The following is a 19,481-nucleotide window of genomic DNA, read 5'->3' as shown; positions in this document are numbered from 1 at the left end:
GTACTTACCTATTATTACAAAAAAATATTTTTACAAAAAAATTGCTTTTGACGAATTTTTTCATCAAAAATTAAGAGTTACCTATAATTTTTAAAATTATTATAATTATTATAATTATAATTATAAAGTTTTAATACAACAGACATAAGTTTTAATACAATAGAATAAGTAAAGAAATACGAACCTGACAATCAGAGCTATTTTTTGAAATATAATAATTTTTTATTACCAAAACTTTTCTTTAAAAAATCAAACTTTGAGACACTTTAAAGTTGTCTTTAGAAACTTTAGAGTTTAAAACACTTTAAAGTGTAAAAATTTTTATTATAACAATACTTTCTTTGTTTTAATTAATTAGTTATTTTTTCAAGTTTATTAGCTCAAACTTTTAAACAATAAAAATAGATTTACGGAAAGATATTTATTGTATTGTTAAAATATTAAAAATTTTTACTATGCTTTGTTTTTATTCAAAAAGCAAGTAAAGCCACTGCGATTTTAGAACTTCGAACTAGGTTAGAAATGAAGAACACTGGGTAATCTAAGTATGCCTATATTACACGAAAGCGGTATCTTTAAATAAAGTCAAAACTAAATGTTTCTCCGCGTTGTTTTCGAAACAAAAACAAAACGGATTTTTAGCAAACGTATTTTTTTTTAATGAGAAATTAGATCATTATTTTGACATAATCATTATCATTATTTTAACATAACATTATCATTATTTTAACATAAATTTCGCGCCTCAGATTCTTTTATGTGTAATGATAATATTGTAACAACGCAAAAAATTAAATAGTGTTTTAATTAGATGAGAGCCGCTAATTACTGCGTACAAATTTACGCTAATTAGAGTGCTTCGCGTTTTCTCCACATAAAGTTGATTCAAAAAATATACAGTAACTTGACCTTCACTGCTTATTTCTTAGAAATCTTTTGGTATACTCATATTACCAAGTTACTCATATTACCCGAATCTACCCTAAATATAAGTTATGCACTCTTAATTTATGTACATAATTATAAAATATGTACACTTAATTTAAGTTCATAGAAATGAGTTATGTACACCAAATTTATGTAAACTTATGTGTAATTTATTTAATTTATGCACACTTATATTTAATTACACTAAAAAATAATGAAATTTTTTACATATTTAATGTAACAATATTTAAATATTAATCACCTTGATTTGTACGGTAATATGTAACCATAGTGACTCAGAAATCTAAAATGCTGATACAAACTTAAATCGATTTTTTTTATTTTGCTTAGCTTATTTTTTTCAGTGAAATTTAAAAAAAAAATCAGATGATCAAGAGAAAAATTTAAAGTATGACTGATACTTCGCAAAACAGATTTTTAGACAGCGTGATAGATTACGCAAAAGATTCAGGTAATCATTTTTAAAATCTTCAAATAGATAAAATTTTTAAAAAATCAAGTAAATATTAAAATCATTATCTGATAAATTAAAATCAATAAGAAGAAACTCTAAAATTAATAACGCAATTTTTGAAGGTGGTGTATTTATTATTGCCAACGCCCTCCTACAAAGAAATCCCATCATCTATTGCAGCCAGTCATTCTCTCGCCAAACTGGTTTTACGCGAAGTGAGGTTACAAGAAAAGACGCTTTTTTATACTTTTTGTGTGGAAACCATACATCTTTATCTTCTCGAGAAGCTTTAAAAAATGCAGTTTTATCAAAATCAAAAACTCAGATTGAAATGATACTTTATAATGTAGCAGGTAGAATTTTTATTCTTAACACATTTATAATGACTTTTTTAGAATAACTTTGAAGAAATTTTGATTTTTTTTTTTGGTTAAACGATGTTTTTTTATAACTTATTTTTAAGGTCATAAAAAATGGTATTTGGTTGCTTTAATTCCAGTTAAAGATTTGAATAACATTGTTTCACTTTTAACAATATTTTTCCACGATATCAGCTACATCAAGAGTCCTTTGACAGGTAATTACTTTTTAGGATTTCTAATATACTTTCAAAAACAAAACGTTTCTTATGATAATACAATGTTTGATACTGACATTTTTAAAAAAGATTTGAAAAGTTCAGCAAAGATAAAATCCGTACAACACCAGTCACAAGTTATTTTCAGGACCAGAAAGAATTAAAATAAAATCAAATTAGTCTAACTTTTACAAAAACAAAGCACACAAAATTACATAAAAATACTTTTACAAAAAAAAAAAAAAAAACAAGAAAATGTCTGGAGTGAGTTTTTTTATAAAACTACAAATGCTTTAAAACGCAAATATAAATAAATCGATATAAATTTTTTTGTTGTTGTTTAAATCGTATTTAAAATAAATATTTATAAACCAAACAAATTTCATATTATTTTGTGATTTATTAGTTATAAAAATGAGTGAATTACCATTCCGCTAATAACTTAGTTTGACAAGTTGTCTAAATGCTCTGTATTAATAGATTTGCGTTTAAGATTTAGTTGACTTCTATATATGGTTGTCCATAAAGAACGTCATTCAGAATTTAAATACTAACCAGCAGTAGACATTTATTGGCTCTCTTGCGCGGAGATTTTTATGGAACATAAACTGCTATAATACTCTAAAAATCTCTACGCACGAGAGCCAACATTCTCCGACTTCATGTCATTAGTTAAAGTTAGCGTGACGTCCTTTATGGATGACCCCTATCTTGACGTGAGATTTATCATGTTCCATCTTTGCATTTTTTAGTTTTGAGAAAAATCATTTAAAAAATAAAAAACTTTAAAAAAGACAGCATTTAAAAGCATTTTTATGACTTATGTTTTCTCCGCAACTTTTTTACTTATAACTTTAGTTTGAACACAGTAGAAAAACATAATTCTGAGGTACATAACACTATCAATGATTCAATTTTTTCAAAAAGTAGAGATAGAACATGATAGAATAACTTTATTATCGCAAAGTTTGACTAACTTTGCGATATCAACATTCCAACAGCCGACTTACGTTATGACCATATAGGTAATAGGGTATATTAAAAAACTTTTTTAACTTATTCAATACTATTTAACATCGGTACTATACTATTTAACATCTGTACTATAGATTTTAATATTTGTGCTATACTATTTATTTTCGGTGCTATACTATTTTATATCGGTACTATTTAACACCGGTACTATACTATCTAACATCGGTACTATACAGAAACTTTAATAACGTTTATAAACACAAGTGCTCAATTCCACGCTCAAGTTACTTCGATAAAATGAATAAATAAATTCAAACAAAAACCAAGTAATTACTGGGTGGCCATTTTTTTAGAAACTTTTGATTAATAATCTTATTTGTGTCATTTTTTTTTTAATTTTAAACTAAAGTCGTGCGTCATACTTTCTATATAAATGGTAGCTAAGCTACATTTTGCCAATTGCGTAGAATTGTCCCCGTAAGCAACGATAACTTATTTGATTTATGATATATATATATATATATATATATATATATATATATATATATATATATATATATATATATATATATATATATATATATATATATATATATATATATATATATATATATATATATATATATATATATATATATATATATATATATAGAAATAGCTAAAATAATCTTTTGAATAATTTTACGCAGAATAATAACAGCTTAATTTAATTTACGAAGTCAGTTATGTAGATTATATATTTGGCTTGAAATATTCAACTGAAAACAATAGGTTTAATGCATTCTTTTTTTCCGTCCCGTAAGTAACACAGCATATAATCAACTATAATTCTTAAACTTATAATAATTGAACGAAATTTCAATATACAGGAAAACAAATAAATGATTTTGGGATGATTCATAAATATATAAACATCTAATCTGTTAAAATGAAAAATATATATCTAAAAATGTGACATTACAAAAGTCAAAATATCCCGTAAGTAACGGTGGAATTGCCTAGGTTCAGAAAGAAAATTAAATTCAACAAATTTTTTTGAAATTGAACTTTTTAATTTTACCTTTAGCATTAAACTTTAGGTTTTACTCTTAATGTAGATGAAGTCATAACTTTTGTGCATTGCACGAGCTTTTGTGCGTTGCACGAACTTTTGTGCATTGCACGAACTTTTGTGAGTTGCACGAACTTTTGTGCATTGCACGAACTTTTGTACATTGCACGAACTTTTGTGCATTGCACAAACTTTTGTGCATTGCACGAACTTTTGTGCATTGCACGAACTTTTGTGCGTTGCACGAACTTTTGTGCATTGCACGAACTTTTGTGCATTGCACGAACTTTTGTGCTTGCGCGAAGAACAACCACAAAAATAGTATACAACAAAATATCTGCATTTCAATATTAAAGGCTATTTAGGACAAAACTGTAAAATAAAACGAGGTGTCATCAACGCCATAAAAATTTTATAGATGGTAAATATTATCAGTCTACAATAGTTATTCATAAAAAATATAGTGATGAGGAAATTAGTTTGACAGGAGTAAAAACACTAAAAGTAAAAGTTAAAAAATTAGATTGGAAAGTCTATGATTTCTTGGATTACAAAAACGTCAATGTTTTCTGATCAACGGCTGCATCGGTTTAGATAACGGACAATCCGCAAAAACAAAGACTGGAACTACATTTTTAGCATTTTTATATAGAAGAAGCAAGCGCTCGCGTTACAATTTAACTTTTTTTTAAAGTAACGGTTATAAATTATTGTTATATTATACGCTGATCAGGCTGGTAATTAAAACTATGCATAAAATTTAAGTAACATAAAATATATAGAGAAAAACAGGGTGAAATGAAACAGAGCGTATAATGAAATAGTGAGATAATGTTGATTCTTTTGCTCTCATTTAATTGTTGAATAAACTTGTAAAAATTTTCAAACATTCTTTAAAGATCTTTTTTCATAAATCTTTTAAAGAAAAAGATATAAAAATAATAATGATTTTGTCTAAACTTTTGGCTTATAACAATATTTATTTATTTTTTTTAAAAAAAAAAGAGCATAAAATTTTCATAAGTGAAATTAAAAACTTTTTATAAAACTAAATTTGATATTTCAGGTAAAGAAATTATAAGGTTAAAACGGAAAGGTAAAATTATATAATTGATAAGCTGATACGCTAAGGATAAAGTCTACGCTGGGAAGCCATAGAAATATATATACAACGCATACTTAATGAGTGTTTATTTTAAGGGACAAATAATTCCAAGTAATAATTTAAATGTTTGAAAAAACTTTTTAAATATTAAAAAAATTCTAAGTCAAAAATTTTCTTTTAAGAAACTATATTGAGGGTAAAATGTCTTTGATCGTTCATTAGTTGACCTATTAAGCGACGTAATCTATGACGCAATCTTTACAGCCCATCTTTGCAATGTTACGGTGAATCAGTGAAAGAGATTTTTATACCATAAGTGCCTCGAAAAAACATGCACGCAAAGAAAAAAGAAAAACCATACAACAAATATCAAGTTAATTCAAAAAGTACTTATTTATTTAAAAAGCGGCTTATTTATTTAGCATACCCCAAACAACTCTTTATAGACGTGTCCACGAAATGTCGACGAATACGTTGGGGTATTCTACAAATAGAGCTCTTAATGTTATGAAAGAACAGAGTAATAATAAATCAATATAAACACTTATCTACATTCCTCGACAGGCAGTTTCTCCTTCTGTAGGTTCATCTGGAAACTTCCTGATGAAAAAGAAACAAACTGTCGAAAAATAAGTTAGATTTTCTAATTATTAACAAGAACCAATTTTTTAACAAATAAATTTACAATACATGGTTCGACTATTTTATAGTCATCTTCAGTTGGGTCTAAAAAAAACTTATTTAATTTTGTATATAAATATTATAAGGTAATAAAATATAAATTACAACTTATTTTTTTATTAGTTGCGACAAAATAGGCAATAGCAAAAAGATATACAACAAAAAGGTTATTACATTGTTTAACAAAAGGTTAACTTAACAACTAATAAAATGATAACTTTTATGTGAAAAGTGGTATTTTATAACTGTTTGTTCATATCTGGATTTTTCCATTCAATGAACAAACTTTCCTTAATCTTAAGCTCAAATTTGTTGGAGGCAGAACCATGGAGATGTTTATATATGTGTGAGTTTTTGTCTTTCCTGTAGTGTTCAATCATTCGTGTTTTTAGGTAGCAGGAATTAAATTAATATATATATATATATATATATATATATATATATATATATATATATATATATATATATATATATATAATCTTCACTGACGGCTCTAGGAATTTTGTTGATGTTGAAATATTTTTGTATTTTGTACTAAATTTGCGTCTCCTAAATAAAAAATAAAAAAAAAAGTCCTCACTTTCTAAGATATTTTAGAACTTTCAGATTCTGGTGGGGAGGATGCATAAAATCCATCCCCTCCCCCCCCCCCCTCCTTCTGGATCCGTTTCTGATAACCTTACACTAATGATAACTTATTAAATAAGTGGAACGAGTTAGTCTCTTAATGTAATTAAAAGCAAATTTCTTCTTGCAAAATTTGATACGGGTGATTAGGCAGTTGTTTTTAGATTTTCCTTTTTTGTTGTTTGTTATTATGGCGACGGAGTTATTATGACACACATAATAACTCTGTCGTTAAGACTTTAATGGAAAAGCAGAATAGTGTCGAAAAAAAGTTGCTCGAAAAACGGATTAATATCGAAATTTTTTTAATTGAAACATTTTTTAGGGAACAATATCGAAAAATAATTTTAAGAAATTAGTTCGAAAAAAAAATAGGAATAATGTCGAAAACGCCTGCACGGAATAAAATCGAAATTTAGATTTAAGAATTGTATCAAAAAACTTGCAAAGAGGTAGAACATGCAAGAAGTGCAGCTAAATTGACTGAGAGTTTAGTTTGGGTAGCCAGTCTATTAATTAAAATAAATTGAATTATTCTCTATTTCAATATTAATCCGAAAATTCTCTTTTCAAGCTTATTCTCTTTTGAGTTATTTCTATCTTATTCTGCTTTTCGTATTTTAGATACAATTCCTTTGTTTACAATTTCGGTTTTATTCTCTATTTTGATATTATTCCGAAAAGTCCCTTTTCGAGTTTATTTAGTTAGGCAGTTTTCAAAACTGTTACTACTACCCACATAAAGTGGGCAGTAGTAACGATTTTCTTGTATTAAATTTTAACGGTTTCTTGATATGAATTATATTGCTGATGATTGCCTTTAGGCACGCAACTATTAGTACCATAAAAAGTTTACTTTCTTTATTTATAAATTTATATATATCGAACTATTATGTACTTACATTATGTATTACATAGTAGTACTTATATCAAAATAGAACCAAAGTTAAACCAAAATTTGACATAAGCACTACTATGTCAAAATTGATTTTTCAATGGCGAGGTGAACTTTTTTCAAAAGATATGCAAATAATAGTCCATTTCGTGCTTTTTAAGTAAAAGTTCATCAGAGAAAAGTACAAGAGCATGGGGTTAAAAAAAATTCATAACTAATATATATATACAGTGGGCAAAATAATTGTCCGTACATTAATGAAAAATAAGGTTTTTTAAACCAATAGATAGCGCACAAGAAAACAAATTAAAACGATACACCATCTTTAATTTTCTCCCGACAATTTAAATTATAATTAACTTATTTAAAAATTTTAAAAATTTTAAAACCAAAAAATTGTCCGTACATTTGATTTAAAAGGTAAAATTTGGTTTATAAATTATTTTTATATTAATATCTTGTACTTTTAGGTTAAATAATACTACATTAAATAAAAATAAACCTTATTTTAACTACGTGGGTATGATGGAAGGAAAATCGAAAAGAATATAGTATTGACTTACGTAAACGAGTAATTTTTGATAGGGAAAATGGATTATCAATTAGAAAAGTTGCAAAAATGTTGAAAATACCACCAAGCTCTGTTCAATATATATGGGAAAAGTATTTAAAAACAAAATCAGTGGCAAATAATGGTGTACGAGGCAGAAAAAGATCAACAACACCAAGAGTTGACAGGTGCATAGTTGGGAAAATCGAGCAGAATAGAAGAAAAAATGCCGTAGAAGAATCAAAAGAGCTGGAAAATGAATTAAATATTAAATTATCGCCACAAACAATTAGAAACAGACTGCATGAAGCCAATATTTTTGCACGGACGCCTCGGAGAAAACCATTCATCAGCATAGTGAACAAGAGAAAACGGTTGCAGTGGGCAAAGGAACATGTTCTGAAGGATGATATATTCTGGAATATGATTATTTGGTCAGACGAGAGTAAATTAATTTATATGGAGCTGATGGTGGTGCAAAAGTTAATAGAAGAGTCGGAGAAGAATATAATGTGAAGTGTTTGAAGACAACATTTGAATTTTGTGGTGGAAATGTTATGGTTTGGGGCTGCATGAGTGCGTCCGGTGTTGGCAAAATTGAATTTATTAGTGAGAAAAGGGATCAACACTTATATAGATCCATATTAGAACGGAATTTGGTGGCTTCGGCAGGAAAATTAGGACTTGGAACGAAATTTATATTCCAACATGACAACGATCCAAAGCACAAAGCTGGATCTGTAACCAGATATCTTGCTGCAAATGACATTAACGTGTTGGATGGGGTTGCACAATCACCCGATTTGAACCCTACAGAACATTTATGGTCGGTGGTGGAAAAAAGAATGAAAGATCGAGCTCCAAAGATTAAAAACGAGCTCAAAGAATTGGTTTTAGATGTTTGGTCATCAATTAATCAAGAAATTACGTCTAAACTCGTCTCATCAATGAAAAATCGTTGTAGAGCAGTTATTGAAGCTGATGGTGGTCCAACAAGATATTAATTTAATTTTAACTAATTTTAATTTAAAAATTAACATAGTGTACAGACAATTTTTTTGTTTAAACTTTCAACTCTTTTTAAATAAACTTATATAACTTTTCATATATTAATATATTTTTAACTAATACACATAAAATAACTTTAATATTATAATATTTCTTTAAAAACTCTTAGCTACAACTAAATACTTTTAAATCTAAATACTTTTAAATGTTGTTTTGATTAAATATAGATACTTTTCATTAATGTACGGACAATTATTTTGCCCACTGTATATATATATATATATATATATATATATATATATATATATATATATATATATATATATATATACAGTGGTATATATATATATATATATATATATATATATATATATATATATATATATATATATATATATATATATATATACAGTGGTATATATATATATATATATATATATATATATATATATATATACAGTGGTATATATATATATATATATATATATATATATATATATATATATATATATATATATATATATATATATATATATATATATATATATATATATATATATGTAAACATTTAAATTATTTCTTCTGGTTAAAAAGTTTATCAGTTAAAAGTTCTAATTGAAAGTTTTTTTAAAGTAAATTGCTTCAATGTTTTTTCGTCGTTAAAACATTAAAACAATAACGAAGAGTAAAACCACCAATTCCTGGTCACTTAATTTTAAACTGCGTCATATATTACCGCGAATAGCTTAGGTAGAATAATGATTTTTAAAAAAAACTCTTGATGGTCAGCAAAAGAAACAGCACTTAAAAAATATTTTGGTCATTATGATAACAAAGAAACCTCATTATATGTAGAGTTATCGATAACTTTCAATTATTTTGTGTCTAATGTATCTTTCAATGCTCAAATTAGACGCACTGCATCAACGCTAACGGAGTCTTTATTGGAATTTAAAGTTATACTTACAGCGCATATTTACTTTCATCATATTGAAAAAATTTTCAATATATTGGACCGTTATGTAAATAATTACAATCTAGCAATTTAAATTATTTCACAGCTTTTAATTTGGTAACTTCCAAATTAAATTCTTTAAAAAAAATTTCACATGATTTTATAAATGTAAAAGAAAAGTCAAATTTGTTTGCTAAACGTGCGAATGCACTACTTGAAAATGAAAATTGTGAAATAATTGTCGAAAAAGATATACCAGAAGAGAGATTTAGACGACGAAAGAGAATGCCCGAACCAAAGACCGTGAATTTCAAAGCCCAATCAAAAAATATAAAATAACCACTTTCAGCGACATTATGGATACCACAATACTATAGAAACAAGACTATAAAAAACTGCTTTAAAAATCATGGAAATTTATATTCAGACATGGCAATATTAGACCCTAAAAATTTTACCGACAATAAATTTTTGACACAGTTTAAGAGCTCAGTAAATTACTAGTAAAATATTATAAAATAACTACAGCGTCAAATTTTAGGGAGTAATTAACTGATTTAAAAGCAAAATAGGACCACTTTAAAATATCTATGCAAGATATATATAACACCATGGAATGAACTGATTCAGATTCAGAAATATTGAGTGAAGTATGCCTCAAAAACAAAAAGAGTATTTATTGCTGTTTTAATTTCTAGGCTAAATTTAATTTATTTAGCAAAGTATAAAGCAATGTTTATTTTGCATATAAATTTATTTTAACACTTTTGACGCAAATAGCTTGTGAACGCAGTTTTTCCAAATTAAAAATTATAAAAAGTAGACTCAGATCTTGTCACAAGGTAATTTGCAGTTTTTGATGCTTATGGCGATAGAGAAAGATATTTAGATTAATTTAAATAATGATACAATAATAGATAAAATAAGAGAAAGTGCTCCAGGTATAAGTAAATATTTAAATGGTTAAAGACCTTTTGTTTATTTATATGTAATATTACAGAATTGTGCAAATTAATTACATCAAAGTCAAAAACAATAAAAATCCAGGAATTTTTATAGTTTTCTTTCTCCAATATAATAAAAACTTAAACACTAATATTTTTTGTGTCCCCTAGTGCTGTAATGACTTTCTGCACTCAATTCAGCATAGAATCTACAAAATTTTTACAAATTTTTTGAATTTCAGGGTCTTCAAACCAAATCTGAAGGATAGTAGTGGTAAGCTTAGTTTTAGTTGAGCAGTCATGCTTTCCCAGTCTTTTTTGTTTTTACAATTGCCCACCCAGAGATTCTCAATTGGATTGAGATCTAAGGAGTTGCCATGCCACTTAATTGTTTTAATATTATTTTTTAACATGAATTTTTTGACTTTTTTGGATGTATGGCGTATGGCTAAATCCTGCTGCAATATTCTGTTTCCATTTGGGAACACTTTTAACATCTCTGGAAATAAATGTGTTTGCAGAAACTCAATATAAGTATCAGAGTTCATTATACCAGTAACTGGGTAGAATGCTCTGGTCCAACAGCAGAGAAACAACCCCAAAATATCTTCTTTTCTGGATACTTGGCATATTGTTTAATGTGTCCAGATCTTATATGATGTGTCTTTATGACCTTATAAAGGTTACACCCCCTCAAATTTAGGGGGCTGTAAACTTTATAAGGTCATTAAAGCCGATCAACAAGAGATTATTAAATCAATTTTGAAATTCGTTGATGAATATAAACTAAGTTTAAGATTTTTTTAAAAATTACAAATTTGACCAATTCCCCTCCCATTTGGGGCTGGGAGGGGGGCAAACTTTTTGGGGTTTTTATTGTTTCTAGTCTCCAATCACCGCAATTTTTTGCATAGCATCCTCATTCCTTATTTATATGAACAGGCTTAAATATAGAGTTTTCTTCATGTTTCAAAGTTGCTTAGCTCAAACATCAAAAAAAGTTGTCTACGCCCTTGTAGTTATAGCTGTATGCAAAACGTCTATAATTAGTTCACATAACAACAAGATTTTACACAGTGATACAAATTTGAATGCAAAAACTTGCAATTGCAATACAAAGACCGCTTGCCCATTGAGCAACCAATGTTTATTAAGTAAAATTGTTTATCAAGCTACTGTGATTGATGAAAATCTTAAAGAAAAAGAAAAATTTATTTCGGTATCAGCGAGATACCATTCAAACTTACGCATATCATTTAAAATCTTTTAATGCCGTGAAATACAGAAATGATACCGAGCTTACTAAGGAGATTTAAAGTTTAAAAGAAAAAAACATAAAGCACACAATAAAGTGGAAGGATCCCTGGATATCATCAGTCGAGATACAAAAGCAATTAAAGCTGCCTGTATCGGACCGAACAATCAGACGACGTGCTGTTGAAGCCGGATTGTTTTCTCGACGCCCTGCAAAGAAACCGCTGATTTCACTAAAAAACCAGAAGAAAAGACTCCTGTTTGCTATATCTCATATTGACTGGAATGTGCAAATGGCGAACTGTCCTGTTCAGTGATAAATCGAAGTTCAACATCATTGGGAGCGATGGCATTTGCCGTGTACGTCGACCGGCCGGAAAACGCCTCGATTTACGTTATAAAGACCGTGCCATAAGACCGTGAAGCATGGTGGAGGCAATGTAATGGTCTGGGGGTGTTTTTCTGCTAACGATCTAGGTTCAACATATCGAAACGATGGAATAATGGACCGTTTCATGTATAAAAATATCCTGAAAGATGTTATGTTACCTCATGCTGAATGGAATATGCCAATAAAATGGTTTTTTCAGCAAGACAACGATCCAAAACACACTGCAAAAGTAGTCAAGCAGTGGTTTCAAGACAACCACCTATCGATGATGGATTGGCCGCCTCAATCTCCGGATCTCAACCCTATCGAAAACTTGTAAGAGATGTGTCAACCGCAGAATTAATTGTGAAGGTGTTCGTAATAAGGATCAGCTGTTTGAACAAATCCAAAAGGCCTGGGCAGCGGTTCCACAAAGTTTCATTGATCACCGGATCAAATTTATGCCTCAAAAATGCAAGGCTGTGATCGACAACAAAGGATTCGCCATGAAATATTGATAGCGAAATAAAGTTTGGTCAAGATTTTGTCGAGTTGCACTTGTTTTGTCCAGAAGAAAATCAACTTTTTTTAATACTTTTGATTGTACAAATAATAAACTTTGTGATGAATAAAACTTGAAAAACTTTGTCTCTAAACAGTTACATAGTTATTCCTTTAAATTGAAAAAATGCAGCACTTTTATATAAAGAAACTAAATTAGCATTATTTGGTTGCACTCGTTTTGTCCGTATATATATATATATATATATATATATATATATATATATATATATATATATATATATATATATATATATATATATATATATATATATATATATATATATATATATATTAAAAATGATAAGAATGAGGTTCAGATCTCCTTTGATGTTGTTAATTTGTACCCTTCGGTCCCTATTAAAGAAGCAATCATTTTAATAGTTGAAAGATTAAGAAACAACCAGAGCTTTATATCTAAATTAACTTTTGAAGAGATCAGGTTACTTTTAGAACTTTGTCTTTCTCATTACTGTTTTCTATAGGAAAATGATATTCATGAGTTCGAAAACTACGGACCAATTGGGTTAGCTCTTATGGTGGTAGTGGCTGAGAGTTTTTTACAATACCATAAAAGTAATGCTCTTTCATTGGCGCTTAACAATGTGAAATTATTTAAAAGAAATGTCGATGATATTCATTTAAGGTTCCAGGTAGAAGAAGATGCGCAAAAGTTTTTAGATCTACTTAAAAAACAACACAAAAGTATTCAATACACAATGGAATCTGCCGACTTAACCAATACATTAAACTATCTTGATGTTTCAGTTACCAACAATTAAACCGGTACATATAATTTTAAAATACATCGCAAAAATGCAATTACAAACGTTCAAATTAAACCGAACTCATGTCATGACCCTAAAATTATCAATGGTGTCTTTATTGGTTTCGTCTATAGAACATTACGTTTATGCACAATAAATAGCATTGATAATGAGTTCTCGTTTCTTATTGATGTATTTGTAGAAAACGGCTATGAGAGGAAAAGTCCGGAAAAACTAGTTAAATCTGCGAAAGAAAGTGCTAACAACAAAAAAGATCTCACAAAAAATCAAAATTTCCAATGTCTCAAAAAAGATTTGTGTATTTACCCTGGATCTCTGGAATCAGTCCTAAGTTTCGGAGAGTTTTTAAAAAAGGAGGATACGCACCAGTGTTTAAGTCTCCAAAAAAATCTCCAAAGTCTACTTAGTTCTAAAAATAAACCTACACTACCAATAAATTCCTAACCCGGTGTTTACAAATTAGAGTGCTCTTGTGGAAAATGTTATGCAGGTGAAACTGGACTGAAGATATCGTCTCGGATATGCCAGCATCAAACAGTTGCACAACAAGGTTAAGGGAAAAATTCAGCTGTTGCTGAACATTCCAAAATTTGCCAAGGAAATTTCCACTGGAATGGTCGCAATACTTTAAAAATAGAAATAAATAGTTTTAATAGGAAAGTTAGGGAAGCGTTGGAAATACAACACAACGAAAGTACCTTTCGCGACAATGGTCTTAACTGGGATGATGGCGATTATGTGATGAAGTCATTTTGGAAACCCATGTTCAAATTCTTACGTCACAAAAAACTCTCTTGAAAAGAAGCTCTTACAAAGAACATTGTTTCTTAAATTTAAACGATTTTGTATAATATTATTTTTTATAACGGTTTTTAATAATTAATAAACCCACAAGAATAACTAGAGAAAGCGCAACAATTATTGACCAAATAATCACCAATGAATTCAAATCAAAAATAAAAACAGAAATATTTAAATGCGACATTTCAGACCACTTCCCTGTATTTCTTATCTCACAAAAATGTGACAACATTTATGCACAAAAAGTTAAAAAATTACGCGAAATATAAATGAAAAATCCATGAAAAATTTTAATGCTTTTTTATCATTAAATTGGGATGACCTCTTTGATAATGAACACACAGATAAGGCATACGATAAGTTTATTGGAAAATTACAACAACTTTACCATACGGCTATTCCTGTAGTTACAAAATGTGTGAAAAAAAAACATTAAAAAAGTAACGATTATATAATAAGTTTCTCAAAAAAAAAACTTTCAAGAATGAAACTAATTACAAAAATTATAAACGTGTTTTTGAGACGGTTATTAAAAAATCAAAGAAATATTACTATACCGAGCATTTAATAAAACATAAAAATGATCCAAAAAATACTTGGAACATAATTAAGGAAGTAATTGGCACGAAACAAACTGACGGAAATAGTCTTTCTATAAATCTAAACATTGAAAATAAAACTATTACAAATAAATCTTTAATTGCTGAATCACTTAATCAATATTTTGTCAGTTTAGGTTCCACTTTAGCGTCGAAAATAGAAACTACTGATGTTAACTTTGAGTCATATTTTACTCCTAATAAGACCTCTGAGATGGATAATGATGAAATTACTAAAAAGGAACTCTTAGATGCAGTATATCTTTTAAAACTAAACAAAAGTGTGGGTTATGATAATATTAGTAGTAACGTAATTTAAAAATCGATAAAATACTTAACAATCCCTCTTTTACATATTTTTAATCTATCTCTAAAACTAAGTATTTATCCGAAGAAACTTAAAATTGCGAGGGTCATACCTATTTTCAAATCAGGAGACATTTCTAATCCTGAAAATTACAGACCAATTTCAATTCTTCCTTGCTTCTCGATAATCTTAGAATGAATTATGTATAACCGAATTTTAACTTTTCTTAATATAAATAATATTCTATATAATAAATAGTTTGGATTTCAGTTAGGGTATTCAACTGACCATGCCATTAATAATACTGTTCACGATATATTTAAAGCATTTGACGAAAGCAAGTTTACCCTGGGAGTTTTTATAGATCTTAGCAAAGCCTTTGATACAGTAGGCCATGGCATTCTTATAAAAAAACTTAAAAGTTATGGAATTAAAAGCACATATTTAGAATGGCTCAAAAGTTATCTAAGCAATAGAAAACAATACATAGCACACGAAGAAGGAAAAAGTGATTATTTGACTATACTTTGCGGTGCTCCCCAAGGTTCAGTTCTGGGTCTACTGTTATTCCTTATTTATGTAAACGACTTTCATAGGTTTTCAAATATTTTAAATTCAGTTTTATTTGCACATGACACAAATTTATTTTATTCTAATGGAGATGTCAACCTTTTATTTAAAGTAGTAAACAAGGAATTTTTAAATCTAGCGGAATGGTTTAAGGCAAACAAATTGTCATTAAATTTAAATAAAACTAAATATACTTTTTTTCATAAAATTCATGATAAAGACAATATTCCATAAAAACTTCCTGATCTTAATATTGGTAACTCTAAAATAATTAGAGAGTCATTTTTAAAGTTTTTAGGAGTGATACTCGACGAAAACTTGACATGGAGAGAACACATAAGAACGTTAGAAGATAAAATTTCAAAAAATATTGGCATTCTATCCAAAGCTAAGCAATTATTAAACCAAAACTGTTTAAAAATCTTATATTTCTCCCTCATACACTGTTATATAAACTATGCAAATATTGCATGGTGCAGCTCTAATGTAATTAAAGTTAAAAAGTTGCTTAGTAGACAAAAACACGCTGTCAGAATTATTTCAGGTGCAGGTCGTTTTACACATTCTAAAGAACCATTTAAAAATCATCACATACTTAATGTTTTTCAGTTGAACCTTTATCAAATTCTTATATTTATGTACAGATTTCATAATAAAGTAACTCCTATAATATTTAATACACTTTTAAATAAAATTACCAAGAGTACCCTACAAGGTTTTCAAATTACAATTATGAGCAACCTAAAATGCACTATTTGGTTACTAAATTTTTATCGCCATCAGAGGTCTTAAATTATGGAATACTTTGTTAAATAACGAGCTGAAAAATTGTTCTTCGCTTTCTCTATTCAAATAAAAACTAAAACAAAAACTTCTTAATGATGTTAATAAATTAAATCCTTTTTAAGATTCTTCATTTCGACTTCTTTTTTTTTTTTTTCACTTATCTTATAACCTGGTCTTTAATTTTAATTTACCTTAAATTCTTCTATTAACTTAAATTTAATTTTTAGGTGTAATTATTACTATCATTTTTTTTTTTTTTTACGATTTTCTTTTGATTTAGATTAGTTTTTTTCTTAACATACTTGTAAAATTTGTTTTTATTTTTTATATCGTACAAAGTAATTTTATGTTTACATTTTAATGATTGTACACGCTTGCTGATGAAAGCACGTCGGGGCGTAGTGATAAGGCAAATATTGTCTTCTTTTAGCCCCGGTCGTGTAAATTTTATTTATATAAAACGGCATTGTATTCTTTTTTTTAATGACGAAATAAAATAAAATAAATAAAAATAATAATATACTTGATAACGAGGGTATCAGCGTTCCCTCGAAATATCAAATAGAAATTAATCCATAAAAAGAAGTTTTTTAAAAAAAAATATTTATGCAAATAAAATCTATTGAAGATGTAATCATTTAATATATATATATATATATATATTATATATTAATATATATATATTATACATTAATATATATATATATATGTGTGTGTGTATATATATATATATATATATATATATATATATATATATATATATATATATATATATATAATATATATATATATATATACACATACAGTATCGGGTAAAACGAGTGCAACCAAATAATGCTAATTTAGTTTTTTTATATAAAAGTGCTGCATCTTTTTAATTTAGAGAAATAACTATGTAACTGTTTAGAGACAAAGTTCTTCAAGTTTTATTCATCGCAAAGTTAATTATTTGTACACGAAAATTAATAAATTAATCAAAAGTATTAAAAAAAGTTGATTTTCTTCTGGACAAAACAAGTGCAACTCGACAAAATGTTGACCAAGCTGTATTTCGCTATTAATATTTCGTGGTGAATCTTTTGTTGTCGATCACAGCCTTGCATCTTCGAGGCATAGATTCGATCAGGTGATCAATGAAACTTTGTGGAATCGCTTCCCAGGCCTTTTGGATTTGTTCAAACAGTTGATTCTTATTACGAATACCTTCACGATTAATTCTGCGGTTGACACATCTCCCACAAGTTTTCGATAGGGTTGAGATCCGGAGAGTGAGACGGCCAATCCATCACCGATAGGTGGTTGTCTTGAAACCACTGCTTGACTACTTTTGCAGTGTGTTTTGGATCGTTGTCTTGCTGAAAAAACCATTTTATTGGCATATTCCATTCAGCATGAGGTAACATAACATCTTTCAGGATATTTTTATACATGAAACGGTCCATTATTCCATCGTTTCGATGTATTGGACCTGGAACGTTAGCAGAAAAATACCCCCAGACCATTACATTGCCTCCACCATGCTTCACGGTCTTATGGCAGTAACGTAAATCGAGGCGTTTTCCGGCCGGTCGACGTACACGGCAAATGCCATCGCTCCCAATGATGTTGAACTTCGATTCATCACTGAACAGGACAGTTCGCCATTTTTTCACATTCCAGTCAATATGAGATGTAGCAAACAGGAGTCTTTTCTTCTGGTTTTTTAGTGAAATCAGCGGTTTCTTTGCAGGGCGTCGAGAAAACAATCCGGCTTCAACAGCACGTCGTCTGATTGTTCGGTCCGATACAGGCAGCTCTAATGACTTTTGTATCTCGGCTGATGATATCCAGGGATCCTTCTTGACGGATCTGACGATCATAGAATTCTCTCTAGAAGTGGTGGAACGCGGGCTTCCACCTTTGTTATCTGCTGCCAACATCCCCGTAGGACAATATTTGGAACATAGTCTTGATACAGTCCATTTTTTCACGCGATATTTATCACAAATACTTTTTTGTGACATTCCACTTACGTAATCGCCAATAATTTTCTTTCTTAGTTCCAATCCAAGACTGTCGGGAGCCATTTTTGCACTTAAATTCATAAAAATAATAAAAATAAGTAATCACGCTTCTCAAGGCTTACCGTGTTACATTTACCTTGTGATGATACAATAATGCTCTGTGGAACACAACGTCTTGGTTGGATATGGACTGTATTGATGTAATGAAACACTTGTTGTATTTCACTTCTTGTTTTGATGTTCTTCGATATAACACTTTGATAAAACTCACTTCGATAAACTGTCTCGATAATACTGACTGATTGACTTCCATATACTGACTGAATTACATGTCGATTTACTTGTCTCTTATATAGTAAAATGAACCTGTGTGAACCTGTTCTGGAAGATTCTAAATGCTTCTTTTCGATGCTTCTGGATGCGTCTAGATGCTTCTGAATGTTTCTGGATACTTCTGGATGCTACTGGATGCTTCCAGATGCTTCTTCTGGAAACTTCTGGAAGCTTCTGCATGCTTCTGGAAACTTCTGGATACTTCTGGATACTTGCTTTAATTATTAAAAAACTTCCGTGACGTTGACACGGACCAGACTTAAGAAAATGAAACAAACCAAAAAAGTTGCACTTGTTTTGTCCGCTGCAAAATGGCACTTGTCAACGAAATTCTGCCTG

General features: G+C 28.7%; 1 protein-coding gene across 2 annotated transcripts in view; it reads left to right on the top strand.

Moving 5' to 3' along the window:
• The first annotated feature begins 1,183 nt into the window (after window positions 1-1,183).
• LOC100206083 (potassium voltage-gated channel subfamily H member 6) overlaps window positions 1,184-19,481 on the top strand; it is a 31,438-nt gene continuing 13,140 nt past the window's right edge. The window contains exons 1-3 of one of the 2 annotated variants that reach the window (XM_065805153.1): window positions 1,184-1,399; window positions 1,525-1,755; window positions 1,866-1,979. In XM_065805153.1, coding sequence (XP_065661225.1) covers window positions 1,339-1,399; window positions 1,525-1,755; window positions 1,866-1,979 — 406 coding nt within the window. In that variant the 5' untranslated portion in view covers window positions 1,184-1,338. The remainder of the gene's footprint in view (window positions 1,400-1,524; window positions 1,756-1,865; window positions 1,980-19,481) is intronic. The other variant, XM_065805151.1, reaches the window with a different exon arrangement.

The sequence above is a fragment of the Hydra vulgaris genome, chromosome 09, assembly GCF_038396675.1.
Source record: "Hydra vulgaris chromosome 09, alternate assembly HydraT2T_AEP".
Classification (NCBI taxonomy): domain Eukaryota; kingdom Metazoa; phylum Cnidaria; class Hydrozoa; order Anthoathecata; family Hydridae; genus Hydra; species Hydra vulgaris.
Note: the sequence above shows the minus strand (reverse complement) of the source record. Positions and strands in the feature narration are given on the sequence as shown.